This window comes from Henckelia pumila, chromosome 1 (genome assembly GCF_033568475.1).
Source record: "Henckelia pumila isolate YLH828 chromosome 1, ASM3356847v2, whole genome shotgun sequence".
In the NCBI taxonomy this organism is placed as follows: Eukaryota; Viridiplantae; Streptophyta; class Magnoliopsida; order Lamiales; family Gesneriaceae; genus Henckelia; species Henckelia pumila.
The window spans coordinates 47,459,474-47,474,665 of NC_133120.1; the positions used below are offsets into that span (position 1 = coordinate 47,459,474).

The following is a 15,192-nucleotide window of genomic DNA, read 5'->3' on the forward strand; positions in this document are numbered from 1 at the left end:
GTATCCTTTACCCCGAATAGATGACTTGTTTGATCAGCTGCAGGGTTCCTCTGTTTACTCTAAGATTGATCTGAGGTCAGGTTATCACCAGTTGAGAGTGCGAGAGGAAGACGTTCCTAAGACCGCATTCAGGACGAGGTATGGTCACTTTGAGTTTATAGTCATGCCGTTTGGTTTGACTAACGCCCCAGCGGTTTTTATGGGTTTGATGAACCGTATCTTTCAGCGTTATTTAGATGAGTTCGTCATTATCTTTATCGATGATATTCTTATCTACTCGAAGAACCGTACTGACCATGCAGAGCACTTGAGGACCGTACTGCAGATTTTGCGAGTTGAGCAGTTGTTTGCCAAGCTGTCTAAGTGTGAATTCTGGTTAGATCGAGTTGTCTTTCTCGGTCATATTATTTCTGAAGATGGGATTTCTGTCGATCCCAGCAAGATTGAAGCGGTTATGAATTGGCCTAGACCTACTTCAGTGCCGGAGATCCGAAGCTTCATGGGTTTAGCTGGTTATTACCGTCGTTTCATCGAGGGTTTCTCGTCTATTGCCAAGCCTATTACCCAGCTGACTCAGAAGAATGCGCCTTTTGTTTGGACTCCAAATTGTGAGGCTAGCTTTGTTGATCTGAAGAGGAGACTGACCAGTGCTCCAATTCTTTCTATTCCGAAGGGTACTGGAGGTTTCACAGTCTATTGTGATGCTTCTAACCGAGGCTTGAGTTGTGTACTTATGCAGCATAAGCATGTGATAGCGTATGCATCGAGGCAGCTGAAACCGCACGAGACTCGTTATCCGGTCCATGATCTTGAACTAGCTGCGATCGTCTTTGCTCTGAAGATCTGGCGTCACTATCTTTATGGTGAGTCTTTCGAGATCTTTTCTGACCATAAGAGCCTTAAGTACTTGTTTTCACAAGCAGAGTTAAATATGAGACAGAGAAGATGGTTAGATCTGTTGAAGGATTTCGACTGTGAAATCAAGAACTATCCGGGGAAGTCTAATGCAGTTGCAGATGCCTTGAGCCGAAAGCTTTGTTCTTTATCTCTTTCTACTATCGGTGTTTCTCAGTTGATCGATGATTTTTGCACTTCTGGTTTAGAGTTTGAAACAGATAGGGAGACTATCAGAGTGTTTGCTATTCAAGCCGAGCCAGAGTTGTTTGTTGCAATCAGAGAAGCACAGAAGTCTGAGTCGAGCATCCAGATTTCAGTAGAGAAAGTCAGATCGGGTCATTAGTCTGAATTCCAGGTTAGAGATGATGTTTTGTTCGTGAATAACCGTATTGTTGTGCCTGATATTTCGGAGTTGAGACAGCGTATTCTCCGAGAGGCTCATTGCAATCGGTTTAGTATTCATCCTGGAGGTCGTAAGATGTACAACGATCTGAAGAACCAGTTCTGGTGGAAGAGAATGAAGAGCGACGTAGCGAGGTTTGTATCTCGGTGTTTGAATTGTCAACAGGTGAAAGCAGAACGGAAGCGACCAGGAGGTCTGTTGCACAGTCTATCTGTTCCTGAATGGAAGTGGGATCACATTTCCATGGATTTCGTCACGAAGCTACCACGATCCATTCGAGGATGCGATGCCATTTGGGTAGTGATCGACCGATTGACGAAGTCTGCGTGTTTTATTCCGTACAGGATGACGTATCGTCATGATCAGATGGCTGAGTTGTATGTTAGCAATGTTGTGAGATTGCATGGTGTGCCGAAGTCGATCGTTTCAGACAGAGATCCTAGATTCACTTCTCACTTCTGGCACAGTCTTCAGGGGGCACTTGGTACTCGATTGCATCTGAGTACAGCTTATCATCCTCAGACCGATGGACAGTCAGAGCGGACTATCCAGACGTTAGAGGATATGCTGCGAGCGGTAGTGCTAGATTTTGGCACTAGTTGGCAGGATTCTTTGCCTCTTGTCGAGTTTTCTTACAACAACAGCTTCCAAGCGAGTATCGGTATGGCGCCTTTTGAGGCATTGTACGGTAAGAAATGCCGATCTCCGTTGTTTTGGGATGACTTGTCCGAGTCACCAGATTTGGGACCGGATATGCTTAGAGATATGGCAGAGCAGGTTAAGATCATTCAGACCAAAATGAAGTCAGCTCAAGATAGACAGGCGAAGTATGCGAACGTCAGACGTAGACCTCTGAGTTTTGAGCAGGGAGACCGCGTTTTCCTTAAGATTTCTCCGTTCAGGGGCACTGTCAGATTCGGTAAGAGAGGGAAGTTATCTCCGAGATTCATCGGTCCGTATGAGATTCTCGAGAAGATAGGCGATCTTGCCTACCGACTTGCACTTCCTCCGTCTTTATCTGGTATTCACGACGTTTTTCACGTCTCTATGCTGCGAAAGTATCATCTAGATCCTTCACATATCCTTCAGCCTGACGAAGCCGAGTTAGACGAGACTCTGAGCTACTTTGAGCGACCGATTCAGATCCTTGATCGGAAGGAGAAACAACTTAGGACCAAGTCGATTCCGTTGGTGAAAGTGCAGTGGAGCCGTCACGGCGTCGAGGAAGCGACTTGGGAGACAGAGTCTGACATGAGACAGCGATTTCCGGAGTTATTCGGATGACGTGAGTTCTTCTTACTGTCTTTAGCTCTTTATTCTATCTTATGAGTTGTGGTTCTCATTGATTTCGAGGACGAAATCTCTTCTTAATGGGGGAGAATTGTAACGCCCTGTTTTTATCTTAAATGAGTTTATTTGAGTTAATCAGAGATTTCAGAGTTCTCAAGCCGGTTTGATTTTGATCAGGGTCTTTTTTGCAAATTTTGGAAATTTCAGGGACTAAAACGCAAATATTGATTTTTATATATTATCTACACATTTGTTTGACTTGGAAATCATTTGATCCTCTTCCCTAAATCGAGCTCCTCCATTGAAGACGCCTTCAAGCTTTTCCAAGCTTCCAGATTTCCTCCCGAGCTCGATCCGGCCGTTAGAAATTGTTTCTGAAGGCAGATTAGTGATCACTGCAGTGAGAGCTCCGTTATACCGTAAGTATTTCTCCGATCAGATATGTTTTCTTTTTCGGAGGTTGTTAGAATCGATCTAGATTCTAGTATGTTGTTCTTGGCGGAGTTCTGATCGTTTATTATCTGTCGATTTTGAATTAGAGCGACGTTCGGAATTGTTATGATTTTTGGAAGCTATTTTCGAAAATCATGATTTTGAGATTTGTTGGGTTTGTCTTGTTGTTGTTGTATTAACATTGAATTGAGTTGATATCGCTATTGAACTGCTGTCTGCGTTGTCGGTTTGTTCAGTTTATAGCCGTTATGCCGTCGGTTTGAGTTTTGGGGATTTCGAACCGTTATTGAGTTGTTGAACTTGGCTTGTAAGTCGATCATGGTAATTGATCTTTGATTTGTATCTGAACAGATTCGTTTGGAGTTTGTCAAGCCGTGTTAGCAGCATTGTTCGTCAAGATTTGGACGAGGATCGGTAAAGAGATTTCCTTGAACCATTGTTTGTTCTTTAGGTTGTATAGTTGTTGATACAATATTTTGTTGTAGCTTGTCCGGAGTTGGATCTACGACATTGAAAGGTAAAAGCAGACATCGATAGCGGGATAGCATACTCGGGACAGTTGGTTCTCGAGTTTCCCTTAAAAGCACATACTTGCATCTACACTCGTTCTAGCATGAGGAACTTGTGTTCTGTTGTTTTGATTGAGCTTTTGTTATATGGCTATGTTTTATGTTTCTGTTATGCATTCATCTTGAGCCAATCTTGTTTTCAGCGGGCAGAACCGCCCTTTTTGTTTAGACGTTTGGGAACTATGATTGAGTGGCCTAGGTCGTAGTCGTTTCGCCTAGTGCTAGCATACTCATTATAGTTGCTCAAAGTCTAGAGGAGTGGGATACGTGGCACCACCTCGATTGGGTGAGTCGGTGAGACGTTACGTAATCTCACCCTCGGGATCCCAAAAGCACAGCAGCAATCCCTCGTTTATCAGATTTGATATCCCGGTTTAAAGACATGCATCTCATTACGTTGTCATGGATTTCGTCGTTGTCTTGAAAGCATGATTATTGTTGTATTACTTGTTATGTTTCTTTTACTGGGATTATCATTCTCACCGGTTATCCGGATGTTGCTTTGTTTTGTATGTGTACTTGGCATCAGGTGGGGCAAGATCCAGTCAGAAGAGGCATGGTTAGCTTTGAGGGAATGATGTAGAAGTGAGACTCGGTTTAGAAGTCTTGTTAGCATGACAATCTAGCTTATGTTTTGAAGCATGTTAAGAACTTGAACTTGGATTGGAAGTGGTCTTGCTTATGGTTAGAACTCTTGTATTCTGTATTCGGCTTGTAATAGCTAGCATCGATGCGTGTTCTTCACTTTTATGTATTTAAATGCTACGTTGTTGGATATATAATTGTTGGATCATGTTAGAGTTCTTTTGGTTATGTTATTGCACTTTTGGAGGCTTGTTTTGAGCCAATTCAGCAGGCGATGCGCGCCCGCGCCTCGGGTGGCGCGCCCGCGCGAGGGCTTGGGCAGGACGCCATGCGCGCCCGCGCCTCAAGCTGCGCGCCCGCACGTCCCCTTTTAAAAAAAAAATGCTCTTGGCTTTTAATTGCTTACTTATTGAATTACTCCTTTAATTGTCGTTTAGAACCGAGGTCTCACACTACCGAACCTTTCCCACTATTTTTGAGTGTCCTGGATTCATTTTCGGACTCCATTAATCCCTTGGGAATTTCCTTAATCATGTTTTAATTAATCTAAATATGATCGTACGATTAAGTACTCATTAATCATTAATTCTGGATTCGGGCCACTACAAAAACTATGATCGGTTCGTTGTTACGAACTACCTCCATATGAAAACAAGAGAGATCCCACAGTGGAATGTATATTTCATGATGTTGAGTTATACTAAATTTTTTTGTTTTTATATCAATCTATCTAAAAAATGTTAGTATAATTTATATTTTTCTCAATTTTACAAGGGGCACGCATACATACAACCATAGAATATGGCGTCGTTGAGAAATTGAAGCCAATACTCAAAGAAGGTAATCTTTATACTTTCAAAAATATGATTGTTGCACAAAATATATTGAATACAAGACCACTTCAAACAAATACAAATGCAATTTTTTCAATTAAACAAATGTGTGTGAAATTTTCGATGATAGTTTTCCATCAAAGATATTTGAACAAAAGCTTTAGAGAATTGACGAATGCAGATGTCATTGACGAAACTAAATTTTTTGGTAAGTTTTTTTTCATTTTTATTTATGTATACATCAAATATTTTGTGTAATTGACGTGATTTTTGTTAATGGATCTAACATTGTTCGTATTTTATCATATTTTTGCTACATATCATTTGCGTAATGATTTCAAGAGACTGTCTTCAAAACATAGAACTCAATGGATGTCACATGAAACTTATTGATTTTTTCATTGAGTATTTAGAGTATAATCCCTTTTTCTAATCTTTCTCATTCTATTTGTGTAGGTAAATTTTTTTTATATATAGATTTACTAAAATGCTTTTATTATTTTTAGGTAATTTTTTGTAAATAAAACTATTATTAGACAGGTCAACCCGATGCCTATCTCAATAAAAATATTAATCTTAGCCTAAAAATTATATTTTTTCTTTAGTCTAAAAACGAATATATTTATCTCACAAAATTGATTCATAAGATTGTCTTATAAAAGTTTTTTATTACATTATAACAATAAATATAACTAATTTATGCAAATACTTATACTTATTAATTATAATAATTAATTACATAAAATAAAATTATGTGCATCGCACGGGTAGATGCACTAGTTCTTTTAAATATAAAAGATTAAATATATAGTTTAAGGAAATCAATATTATAGAAAGGCAAAACTTATTAATTAATGTATAATTTAATAAAAATAAAATAATTATAAGGAATTATGTACTGCAATTTTCATGCAAGTTACGTTTCCTTTCAATTTTTAATAATATGTTTTGCTTTATTTTTATTTTTGTTATAAACTTATTTCTTTATCTAGAGGGACGACGTAGCTTGACATGACAACATGTTTTTTTATGTTTTGATTAACATATTAGATTTCTTCGTTGGTTTGTTTTATATTTTTTTTCCTAATTTAATTACATTAAATTAACTGATCACTATTTGAATTGTTATAATTATTTAAAATCTGACATTTAGGAGAGGAGAATTTGAATTAGACCGTAGTAAAATATATTGTTGGTATTTATAGCGTTTGGGAGGCTCATAAATCCATTGAAGTTATGAGAAGAATTATTATATTATTTATCGCATTTAATATTTAAACTTTGATATGAATATTGAGGTTAATACTACTCCACCCGTCCCACTTATTTAGACTGCATTTAATTTTCATTCGTTTGAATTATATAGTCCAACTCCCATATTTAGTGTTCTCTTTATAAGATCTTATACCTGCAATTGACCCATTTTGAATTAATATCATCAACTACTTATATATTTGTTTTAACCATATTAATATCTTGATTAAATAAAGACAAAATGAGAAATTGCTTTATAAAATTTACATTTCCAAACAGTTTCTTACTTTGTGTGAAAACACAAACAACCCTGATTATGAGTATAAAAAATGGAGCAGATACAATTATCTACTTACCACTTGGGAAAGAAAGTAGAAAATATTAAGAATTCTTAGATAGATCATAGAAGATTAGAAAAACTTATGATATTAAAATCTTTAGAAATTAATCTGGTTGATAGTTAAGTGAGATCGAACCTCTAAAATTTGTCTCTCATTGATTTTTTGTCTTGAGAATTTATTTATTTTGTTTATTGTAATTTTTAGTTAATTAAAATCAACTCATTCTAATTACACCTATGAATATATGATTAAGATTGTATTAGTTTCAAATATTTATTATAATATCATTTAATTTATTCTCTCTGTGGGATCGAGACAAACTTCAATACGACTATACTAAAACTTGACATCGTATGCATGCAAGATAAAATACCGTAACAAGAGTCTAGGCTCGTGGCTCCAGAGCATTGAGAACTTGAATAGCTCTACCTCAATTCAAACTAATAACAGCCTGACGACATCGGTTCTCTAACCCCTCCTATGATGTCTGATCGTCACAAACAGTCACTCGTAAAAAATCTCCTATTTTAATTAATCTTGTTGAAAGTGGTCATACTTGACCTTGGAGCTAGCATTAATATTTGGATAGACGGTGATATAATAGTTGAAAATTATTTTGAAAAACCTCTTAGAAATTTTTTTTAAAAAGAAAAAAAATGTTATCTAAGTAAAATTTTTAATAAGTAATTAAAAAAATTTGTTGATGTTCTTATAATTTTTTTTAAAAATAAAATCAGTTAATAGAGAATTAAAATATTTTCTAGTTGTCAAGATAAATAATGGTGAACCAAGAATTCTTAATATTTTCGGCTAGGATTTTTTGTTTAGTCTAAAAACGAATATATTTATCTCACAAAATTTATTCATAAGATTGTCTTATAAAAGTTTTTTATTATATTATATCAATAAATATAACTAATTTATGCAAATACTTATACTTATTAATTATAATAATTAATTACATAAAATAAAATTATGTGCATCGCACGGGTGAGGCACTAGTTGTTTTAAATATAAGAGATTAAATATATAGTTTAAGGAAATCAATATTATAGAAAGGCAAAATTCTTTAATTAATGTATAATTTAATAAAAATAAAATAATTATAAGGAATTATGTACTGCAATTTTCATGCAAGTTACGTTTCCTTTCAATTTTTAAGAATATGTTTTGCTTTATTTTTATTTTTGTTATAAACTTATTTCTTTGTCTAGAAGGACGACGTAGCTTGACATGACAACATGTTTTTTTTATGTTTTGATTAACATATTAGATTTCATCGTTGGTTTGTTTTATATTTTTTTCCTGATTTAATTACGTTAAATTAACTGATCACTGTTTGAATTGTTATAATTATTTAAAATCTAACATTTGGGAGATGAGAATTTGAATTATACCATAGTAAAATATATCGTTGGTGTTTATAAAGTTTGGGAGGCTCATAAATCCATTGAAGTTATGAGAAGAATTATTATATTATTTACCTCATTTAATATTTAAACTTTGATATGAATATTGAGGTTAATACTACTCCACCCGTCCCACTTATTTAGATTGCATTTAATTTTCATTCGTTTGAATTATATAGTCCAACTCCCATATTTAGTGTTCTCTTTATAAGATCTTATACCTACAATTGACTCATTTTGAATTAATATCATCAACTACTTATACATTTGTTTTAACCATATTAATATCTTGATTAAATAAAGACAAAATGAGAAATTGCTTTATAAAATTTACATTTTCAAACAATTTCTTACTTTGTGTGAAAACACAAACAACCCTGATTATGAGTACAAAAAATGGAGCAGATACAATTATCTACTTACCACTTGGGAAAGAAAGTAGAAAATATTAAGAATTCTTAGATAGATCATAGAAGATTAGAAAAATTTATGATATAAAAATCTTTAGAAATTAATCTGGTTGATAGTTAAGTGAGATCGAACCTCTAAAATTTGTCTCTCATTGATTTTTGTCTTGAGAATTTATTTATTTTGTTTATTGTAATTTTTAGTTAATTAAAATCAACTCATTCTAATTACGTCTATGAATCTGATTAAGATTTTATTAGATTCAAATATTTATTATAATATCATTTAATTTATTCTCTCTGTGGGATCGAGTCAGACTTCAATACGACTATACTAAAACTTGACATCGTATGCATGCAAGAGAAAATACCGTAACAAGAGTCTAGGCTCGTGGCTCCAGAGCATGGAGAACCTGAAGAGCTCTACCTCAATTCAAACTAATAACGGCCTGACGACATCGGTTCTCTAACCCCTCTTATGATGTCTGATCGTCACAAATAGTCACTCGTAAAAAATCTCCTAATTAAAATCCTGTTGAAAGTGGTCATACTTGACCTTGGAGCTAGCATTAATGTTTGGATAGATTGGTAATATAATAGTTGAAAATTATTTTGTAAAACCTCTTCGAAATTTTTTTTTCTTTTAAAAAAAATGTTATCTAAGTAAAATTTTTAATAAATAATTAAAAAAATTTGTTGATGTTCGTATAAGTTTTTTAAAAATAAACGCAGTTAATAGAGAATTAAAAGATTTTCTAGTTGTCAAAAACTTTCTTTATTATTTTTAACTACAAAATGGTTTTTTTAAATAGTTGTCCATATACCTTTTTACCTTTTAAAATGCTTTAATAGAATATCTATCCAAACACATGTTTATTTAAAAACAAATTTTAAAACATTTAAAAAAATTTCTAAAAAAGAATTTATAACATCGTTTTATAAATACTTGTTCAAATATAATCTAATTTTTTTTCTTTCATTTTTATTACGATGCAATAATTTCCTGTGCTAAGCTAACAATTAAACTGTGTGATGCTTGGATTATTTTATAGTAATTCAGAAGATTTAAGTTACACAATTATCAAAGATGACGTTTTTGATAAAACAAATAGCTTTTCCACTACAAGAGAAAAGGTTATAAACAACACTTAAAATAAAAAGCGTTGTTGTTTTTAAATAGACAACGCTTTTAGTGAAAAGCTTTGTCTATATTTTTTTAAATTTAATAAAGACAACGCTTATGTTCTCAAAGACAACGCTTTTTGAAAAGCGTTGTCAATGAGCGTTTTTTTTATCTATATACAACCACGCTTTTTGACAACACTTTTTAAAAAGTGTTGCGGATAATATTTTTTTAAATAATTAAAACTACGCTTTTAACAAGCGTTGTGGCTAACCCCCAATTAACCCTAAAACCAACCTATAGCCTCATTCTTCCTCCCAGCCGCAATGTTGCCGCGAGATCTCGCGTTCAGTCCTACAATTAGTATCAAAGTCCAAACCTCAAAGTCGTGCGAATTTGCCACTTTTTATACATATAAAAATAAATCAAAGTTGTATATATATATATAAAAATTTAATAATACAAAGCTGAAGTCTAAAAATTGAGTGCTACTTCTAATGGACTCTGATACATGGACTCCAATTTCCTGCTATAAATCTTTATTACTTTTGCATCCACATGTGCAATTATCGAGCTCTTGATTAAGCTTCTGAAAAATATAAACATAAATTATGCACATACATTACAAAAAAGGTTTGTAAAAAATTATGAATCAAAATGATTAAATCATTGCTACTTTTCACTTATTTCATCACAAATTATATATATACTAGCTACATTGACACATACGACACATGTATACAAAATGTAGAAGATGGACTGCACTTCGCCCCATACTAAACATTTAAGTAAGATATATATTACATTAATATATAGTTTTATCATATAATTATTAATGTTTAACAACTGCGTAACAGTCGAATAAACAGTAAAATAAACCATGCATGGAATATGAATTTCTCTTTTTTTGATAAGTGTAATATGAATTATAAACCGACCTGAACTTGATTTTGTAGGCTCTTTATATGTTGCACAGCCAAATCTAGCATGTCGGCATAGCTGGTTTGCTGCAATATAAACATTTTTCAACATCCAAATAATTAAATAAAACTGTAATTGTTATGAAGTATTCGATTTTCGATCAATAATTACTATCCATTTCCTAGTATACACATGCCAGGTAAAAGAATTCTTGGAGTTGTACGTACCTTATCCATATTCGGAACAAGAACTTGTAATTTCTTCAACTTTCCACTGATTCTCGTCCTCCTCTCCTATTTGTATAAAACATATATATTTGAACTCACAGAAGAATTAAAACACAATTTCAAGATTAATTCAAGAAAGAAAAGCATGATGTGCAGAGGGAGAGTAAAGTCGGGCTAGGGTTGCAATCGAATCTAGTCGAATTCATACATACTCGAGCTCGACTCTGACAAAAAATAGTGCTTGGGCTCGAGCAAGAGCTGAAAGGCCATCTTGAGTTCGAATTAAACTCAAATACTAAATATGAATTCACCCCGCAAATTTCAGTAAGTTGAAAAATTAAGATAAAAAAAAATTAAATTTAATAAATATTTTTAAAAATTAAAATTTAAAAAACTAGATCCATGGCTCAGGTACTCAAGTTTCAAACAACTAAAGCTCGACTAGGACTGGGTCAAAAAACTGATCGAGCTCAAGTTAACTCCTTCGATCCTTGGCATGAAGAAGTAGGTCAAAACAATACCCGCTCCGCGATGCTGCGAGGATGAGTAGCGCAGCCCCGCTTCGCACGGATCTTGCACGGGACCGAATCCTGCGGGATGCTGTGCATTAGCTTCTCCATTTGTGTCATCTCCATTCCTCCTTGTCCCATGCTAAACTGAAACTGAAGTCACATGCATGCAACAGTACGTTACATATAGAAATAAGGTCACCGTTCACAGAGCTAGCTTTCGTACATATATACTAGGAAAGTGCACGTACGTTACGTTGCACGTGGATAATTAACCATTGAAAATATAACTAAGAAATATATTTAAATTAATGGTGGATTAACAAAGAAGGAGACGAGGGGTTTTATTAACACATAATATGAAGAAAATAAAGGGTACAAGAAGAAATTCACAATTGAAAGTGATATATTTATACATAAAAAATGTTAAGTTAAGAAAATGAAGTATACAAGAGGAAATTCATAATTGAATGTTGTATATTTATACGTAAAAAATGTTAAGTTAAGAAAATGAAGGGTACAATTGAAAGTGATATATTTATACGTAAAATGTTAAGTTAAGAACTACTACCTGATTCTCCATGCTATCTAGGCTGCCGAGAAAGTCACCTCCTGATCCGACGATCTTAGATCGTTTGTTCGGCGCCATGGAGAACATGACGGAGTTGGTTTCGTCCCATGTGGACGACGATGTCCCCATCCCGAACCCGTACGGATGAGAAGTCTTTCTTTGCCCGTTTTGAGTTCTCATTTCATCACCATCAGCGCTCTCGTTTTCTTCAGAGATATAAGAAAGAGTGCTGTCTTGTCTGGTGAAGCTGAGCTGAGAGTTCAATCTTGATAGATTCTCTGAATTATTATAGTTTCCCATCCCTCTTGTAACTGAAAATCCTCCTATATATATATATATATATATATATTGCACACATAAAAATAAATAATGGGAATTAATTTAAAGATTTCTTACAAGACTAAAAATTTAAAATCAAAGTTATGACAATTAACATGGCATATATTTTTCAAATTCAAAAGCTACCAATATTGAGAATTCTTAGTTGAAAGTGATCATACCAAAATTATTTGTCATCATCGTCGTCGAATTTAAATATTTATTTTTGTTTTGTTTTTTTTAGTTTGTCATTTTTCCGGTGCGTTCTTCCAATAATATCGACATGTCCAACATCACATCAACACCCTCACCCTAGGTGCAATGACATTAAATTTGCCAAAAATTGATAAATACTTGACTAATAAATCAATTTTTATAATATAATTCTATAAATAATCAAAATGGTAAAGAGTACATGGACGATGGAAATTGCAATCTCCCGAGTTTCAGTTTTTATTTGCTAATGCTTATACTATGGTAATGTTATATATCCGTAAATCAAGTACACATCAGAAACATGAAAAATATTCGATCCAATTAAATACAAAGAAATTTAAAAATTATATTTATTAAATAGAAAAATATATATCAGCATTTATTATATTAAGAAAAGTGTGCATAATTTGACGCCACTCGCAAGTCACGTGACAAGTAGCTTCATTTGCAGTAAATTTTAGAGTTGCGAGTGGGTGGGGTGGATGCATGCACCTTCCTAAATATTGAAAAAAGAAAATAAATTCGCATACATTGAATCTTACTTCGAAATAAAAACTTTATTGGGCCCAACTTATTTAATATTATTATTATTATTTAAACCATCAACTTGTTTAGTGGGGACTTGTATATACACCGCAAAAAGACAAAGGATAATATATATATATATATATATATATATATATATATTGAAAAGCAAATAGAAAAGAGATTATTTTATTTTTGAAGTCAAAAGAAATTATTGCACAAAATTAAAAATGATAAAATGAGGGGCATTTTTGTAATTCTTTCATATATTACAAAATTATAGAAATTCCTAATGCTTATATGATAAATTAAATTATTACTGCATGCATCCATTGTGTTCTATCAAAATAATAATTAATTAATTATATATATGTATTTGGAAGATGGCATTAATTGTAAGAATCATATTCTGCCAACTTATCAATAATATTTTGTACAATTGTAATAAAATGTTTTTGGCATCATAAGAGTCATCATAGGATTCATAGCTTTATTAATATGTAATGAGCTAGGATGATGAATTTAATTTGAACTACAGTTGAGTTGATGCTAATTTTTTGTTTACAAAAAGGGACAATAAAGACTGCTTGCCAATAAAAATTTAAATAATTCCTACGAAAAAAATTAACAAACATTAATTTATAATACACAAGGCTAAAACCGTCATTTCAAATCACGGCGTATAAAGTGGACAGCCCAAGAATAAGACATTATAAAATAAATTTCCACCAAACGAAAGTTCAAAGTCAACATACGTACCGGAATCCCCAACCGCCGCCGCTATCTGGTTGAGGAAGCCCGCCGGAGAGCTACTGTGCCGCACCAAAGAAGAAGAAGAAGCTCCGGAAACACCAAACCCGTACGCCCGCTGCAACCCAATCGTAGCGTTAGCCTTACTGGGCGGCGGCGGTTCCTCTCTGTGGCCGACGGCGGAGAGGTGAGAGTGGCCGGAGAATTCTCTTGCTGAATCAACGGAGGCGGCCAGGAGGGAGCTGGGTGCGGAACCATAGCGCAAGAGTCCTCCTCCTCCGGCGGTGCCGGAGGAGACGAGGCCCATGGAGCCTTGTGACGAAGATGAAGTGGAGGAAGAATACATATGAGAGGGAAAGGGAAGTTAAAAGTTTGTGGAGAGAAAGTGTGTCGATAGACTTTGTAGTGAGCTCTTTTTTTATAAATATTTATAGCTATTCTCCAATTCTTATCACATGCCCACTTGTGTTATGCCACCATGTCATGTGTGAGTGCAATTATAAAATTATGATTACTTTTATGATTTTTGTGGTCGAAATTTCAGTTTTTTGGAGTTTTTTTTTCATATCAAAAATACATATGAAAATATATATTTCTTTTAATAGACATTTTGACCCTTAACATTTATAAAATTTGTATGTTTTATCTCTTGCTATATATTGTGATTGGTTGCACACTACTACTTGTTTTTGCGTGTAAGTAACTATATTTATATTTTTTTATATAATAATAGATGTATAATACAAATAATTTCACGTCTATTCAAATATATCACACACATAAGAATACAAATTTTCTCGAAAAGTATTATGATGTGAGAAATGTATTTGCATATCTAAAAGTCTTACAATAATGCAAGGGAATTTTTATAACATACACATAATTAATATTGTGAAAAAAATGGTTACTTGTGCGCAAAAACAAAGCATTTGCAACAACTCAACATGGCATGAGGTAAAACATGCAAATTTTATTAAAGATCAAGGGCAAGGACGATGCCTATTAATTTTTCATAAAATAGAAACGTGTATTTTCAATATTTTAGATGTGAATTTGATGCAAAATACTTCAGTTTTATAACTATTTGAGTTACTGTAACCCTGCAATTCTAAACACAACTTCAGAATGAGACCTATAATATCACATCATTACAACATCAAAACTTTCAAAAAAATTAACTTTTTTATGAGTCTCACCCATATTCTTCCAATTTTATTTATTATTCAAATTTAAAATTTTAATTTATAAAAATATAAAAAAAATTTATATTAAATAATTATTAATAATATAAATTACATTTATTAATAACTTATAATATTTTATTTAATTTAATATATTTAATATTTTTATTTAATTAAAATATAATTATTATTGTATACAGAATTAAAAATAAAACATTACAAGGATAAAATAAAAAATCAAAACACAAAATAATTAAAACATTCATTACTATGTTATATGTTGCACATTTACTTTCAATTATTCTAAAACATACAATGTTTCAAAATTTTTAAATAAAATTTTAAATTAATCTTAAATTATCTTTACATATATATACGTACAATATTAATATTTCAAATTATATTTTCAT

General features: G+C 33.0%; 1 protein-coding gene across 2 annotated transcripts; it reads right to left on the reverse strand.

The window, feature by feature from the left end:
- Window positions 1-9,749: 9,749 nt before the first annotated feature.
- Window positions 9,750-14,022, reverse strand: LOC140860945 (transcription factor bHLH128). Of its 2 annotated transcripts, none has more exons than XM_073263946.1 (6): window positions 13,611-14,022; window positions 11,793-12,115; window positions 11,234-11,374; window positions 10,713-10,778; window positions 10,503-10,571; window positions 9,750-9,918 (listed from the first exon to the last, which is right to left on the reverse strand). In XM_073263946.1, exons 1-6 carry the CDS (start codon window positions 13,945-13,947, stop codon window positions 9,913-9,915), a joined length of 942 nt encoding a protein of 313 aa, XP_073120047.1. In that variant the 5' UTR covers window positions 13,948-14,022; the 3' UTR covers window positions 9,750-9,912. The 2 variants fall into 2 exon arrangements, with proteins under 2 accessions (XP_073120047.1, XP_073120045.1); XM_073263944.1 differs by lacking the exon at window positions 9,750-9,918 and adding an exon at window positions 9,951-10,153 and having other exon boundaries at window positions 13,611-14,021.
- Window positions 14,023-15,192: the final 1,170 nt, after the last annotated feature.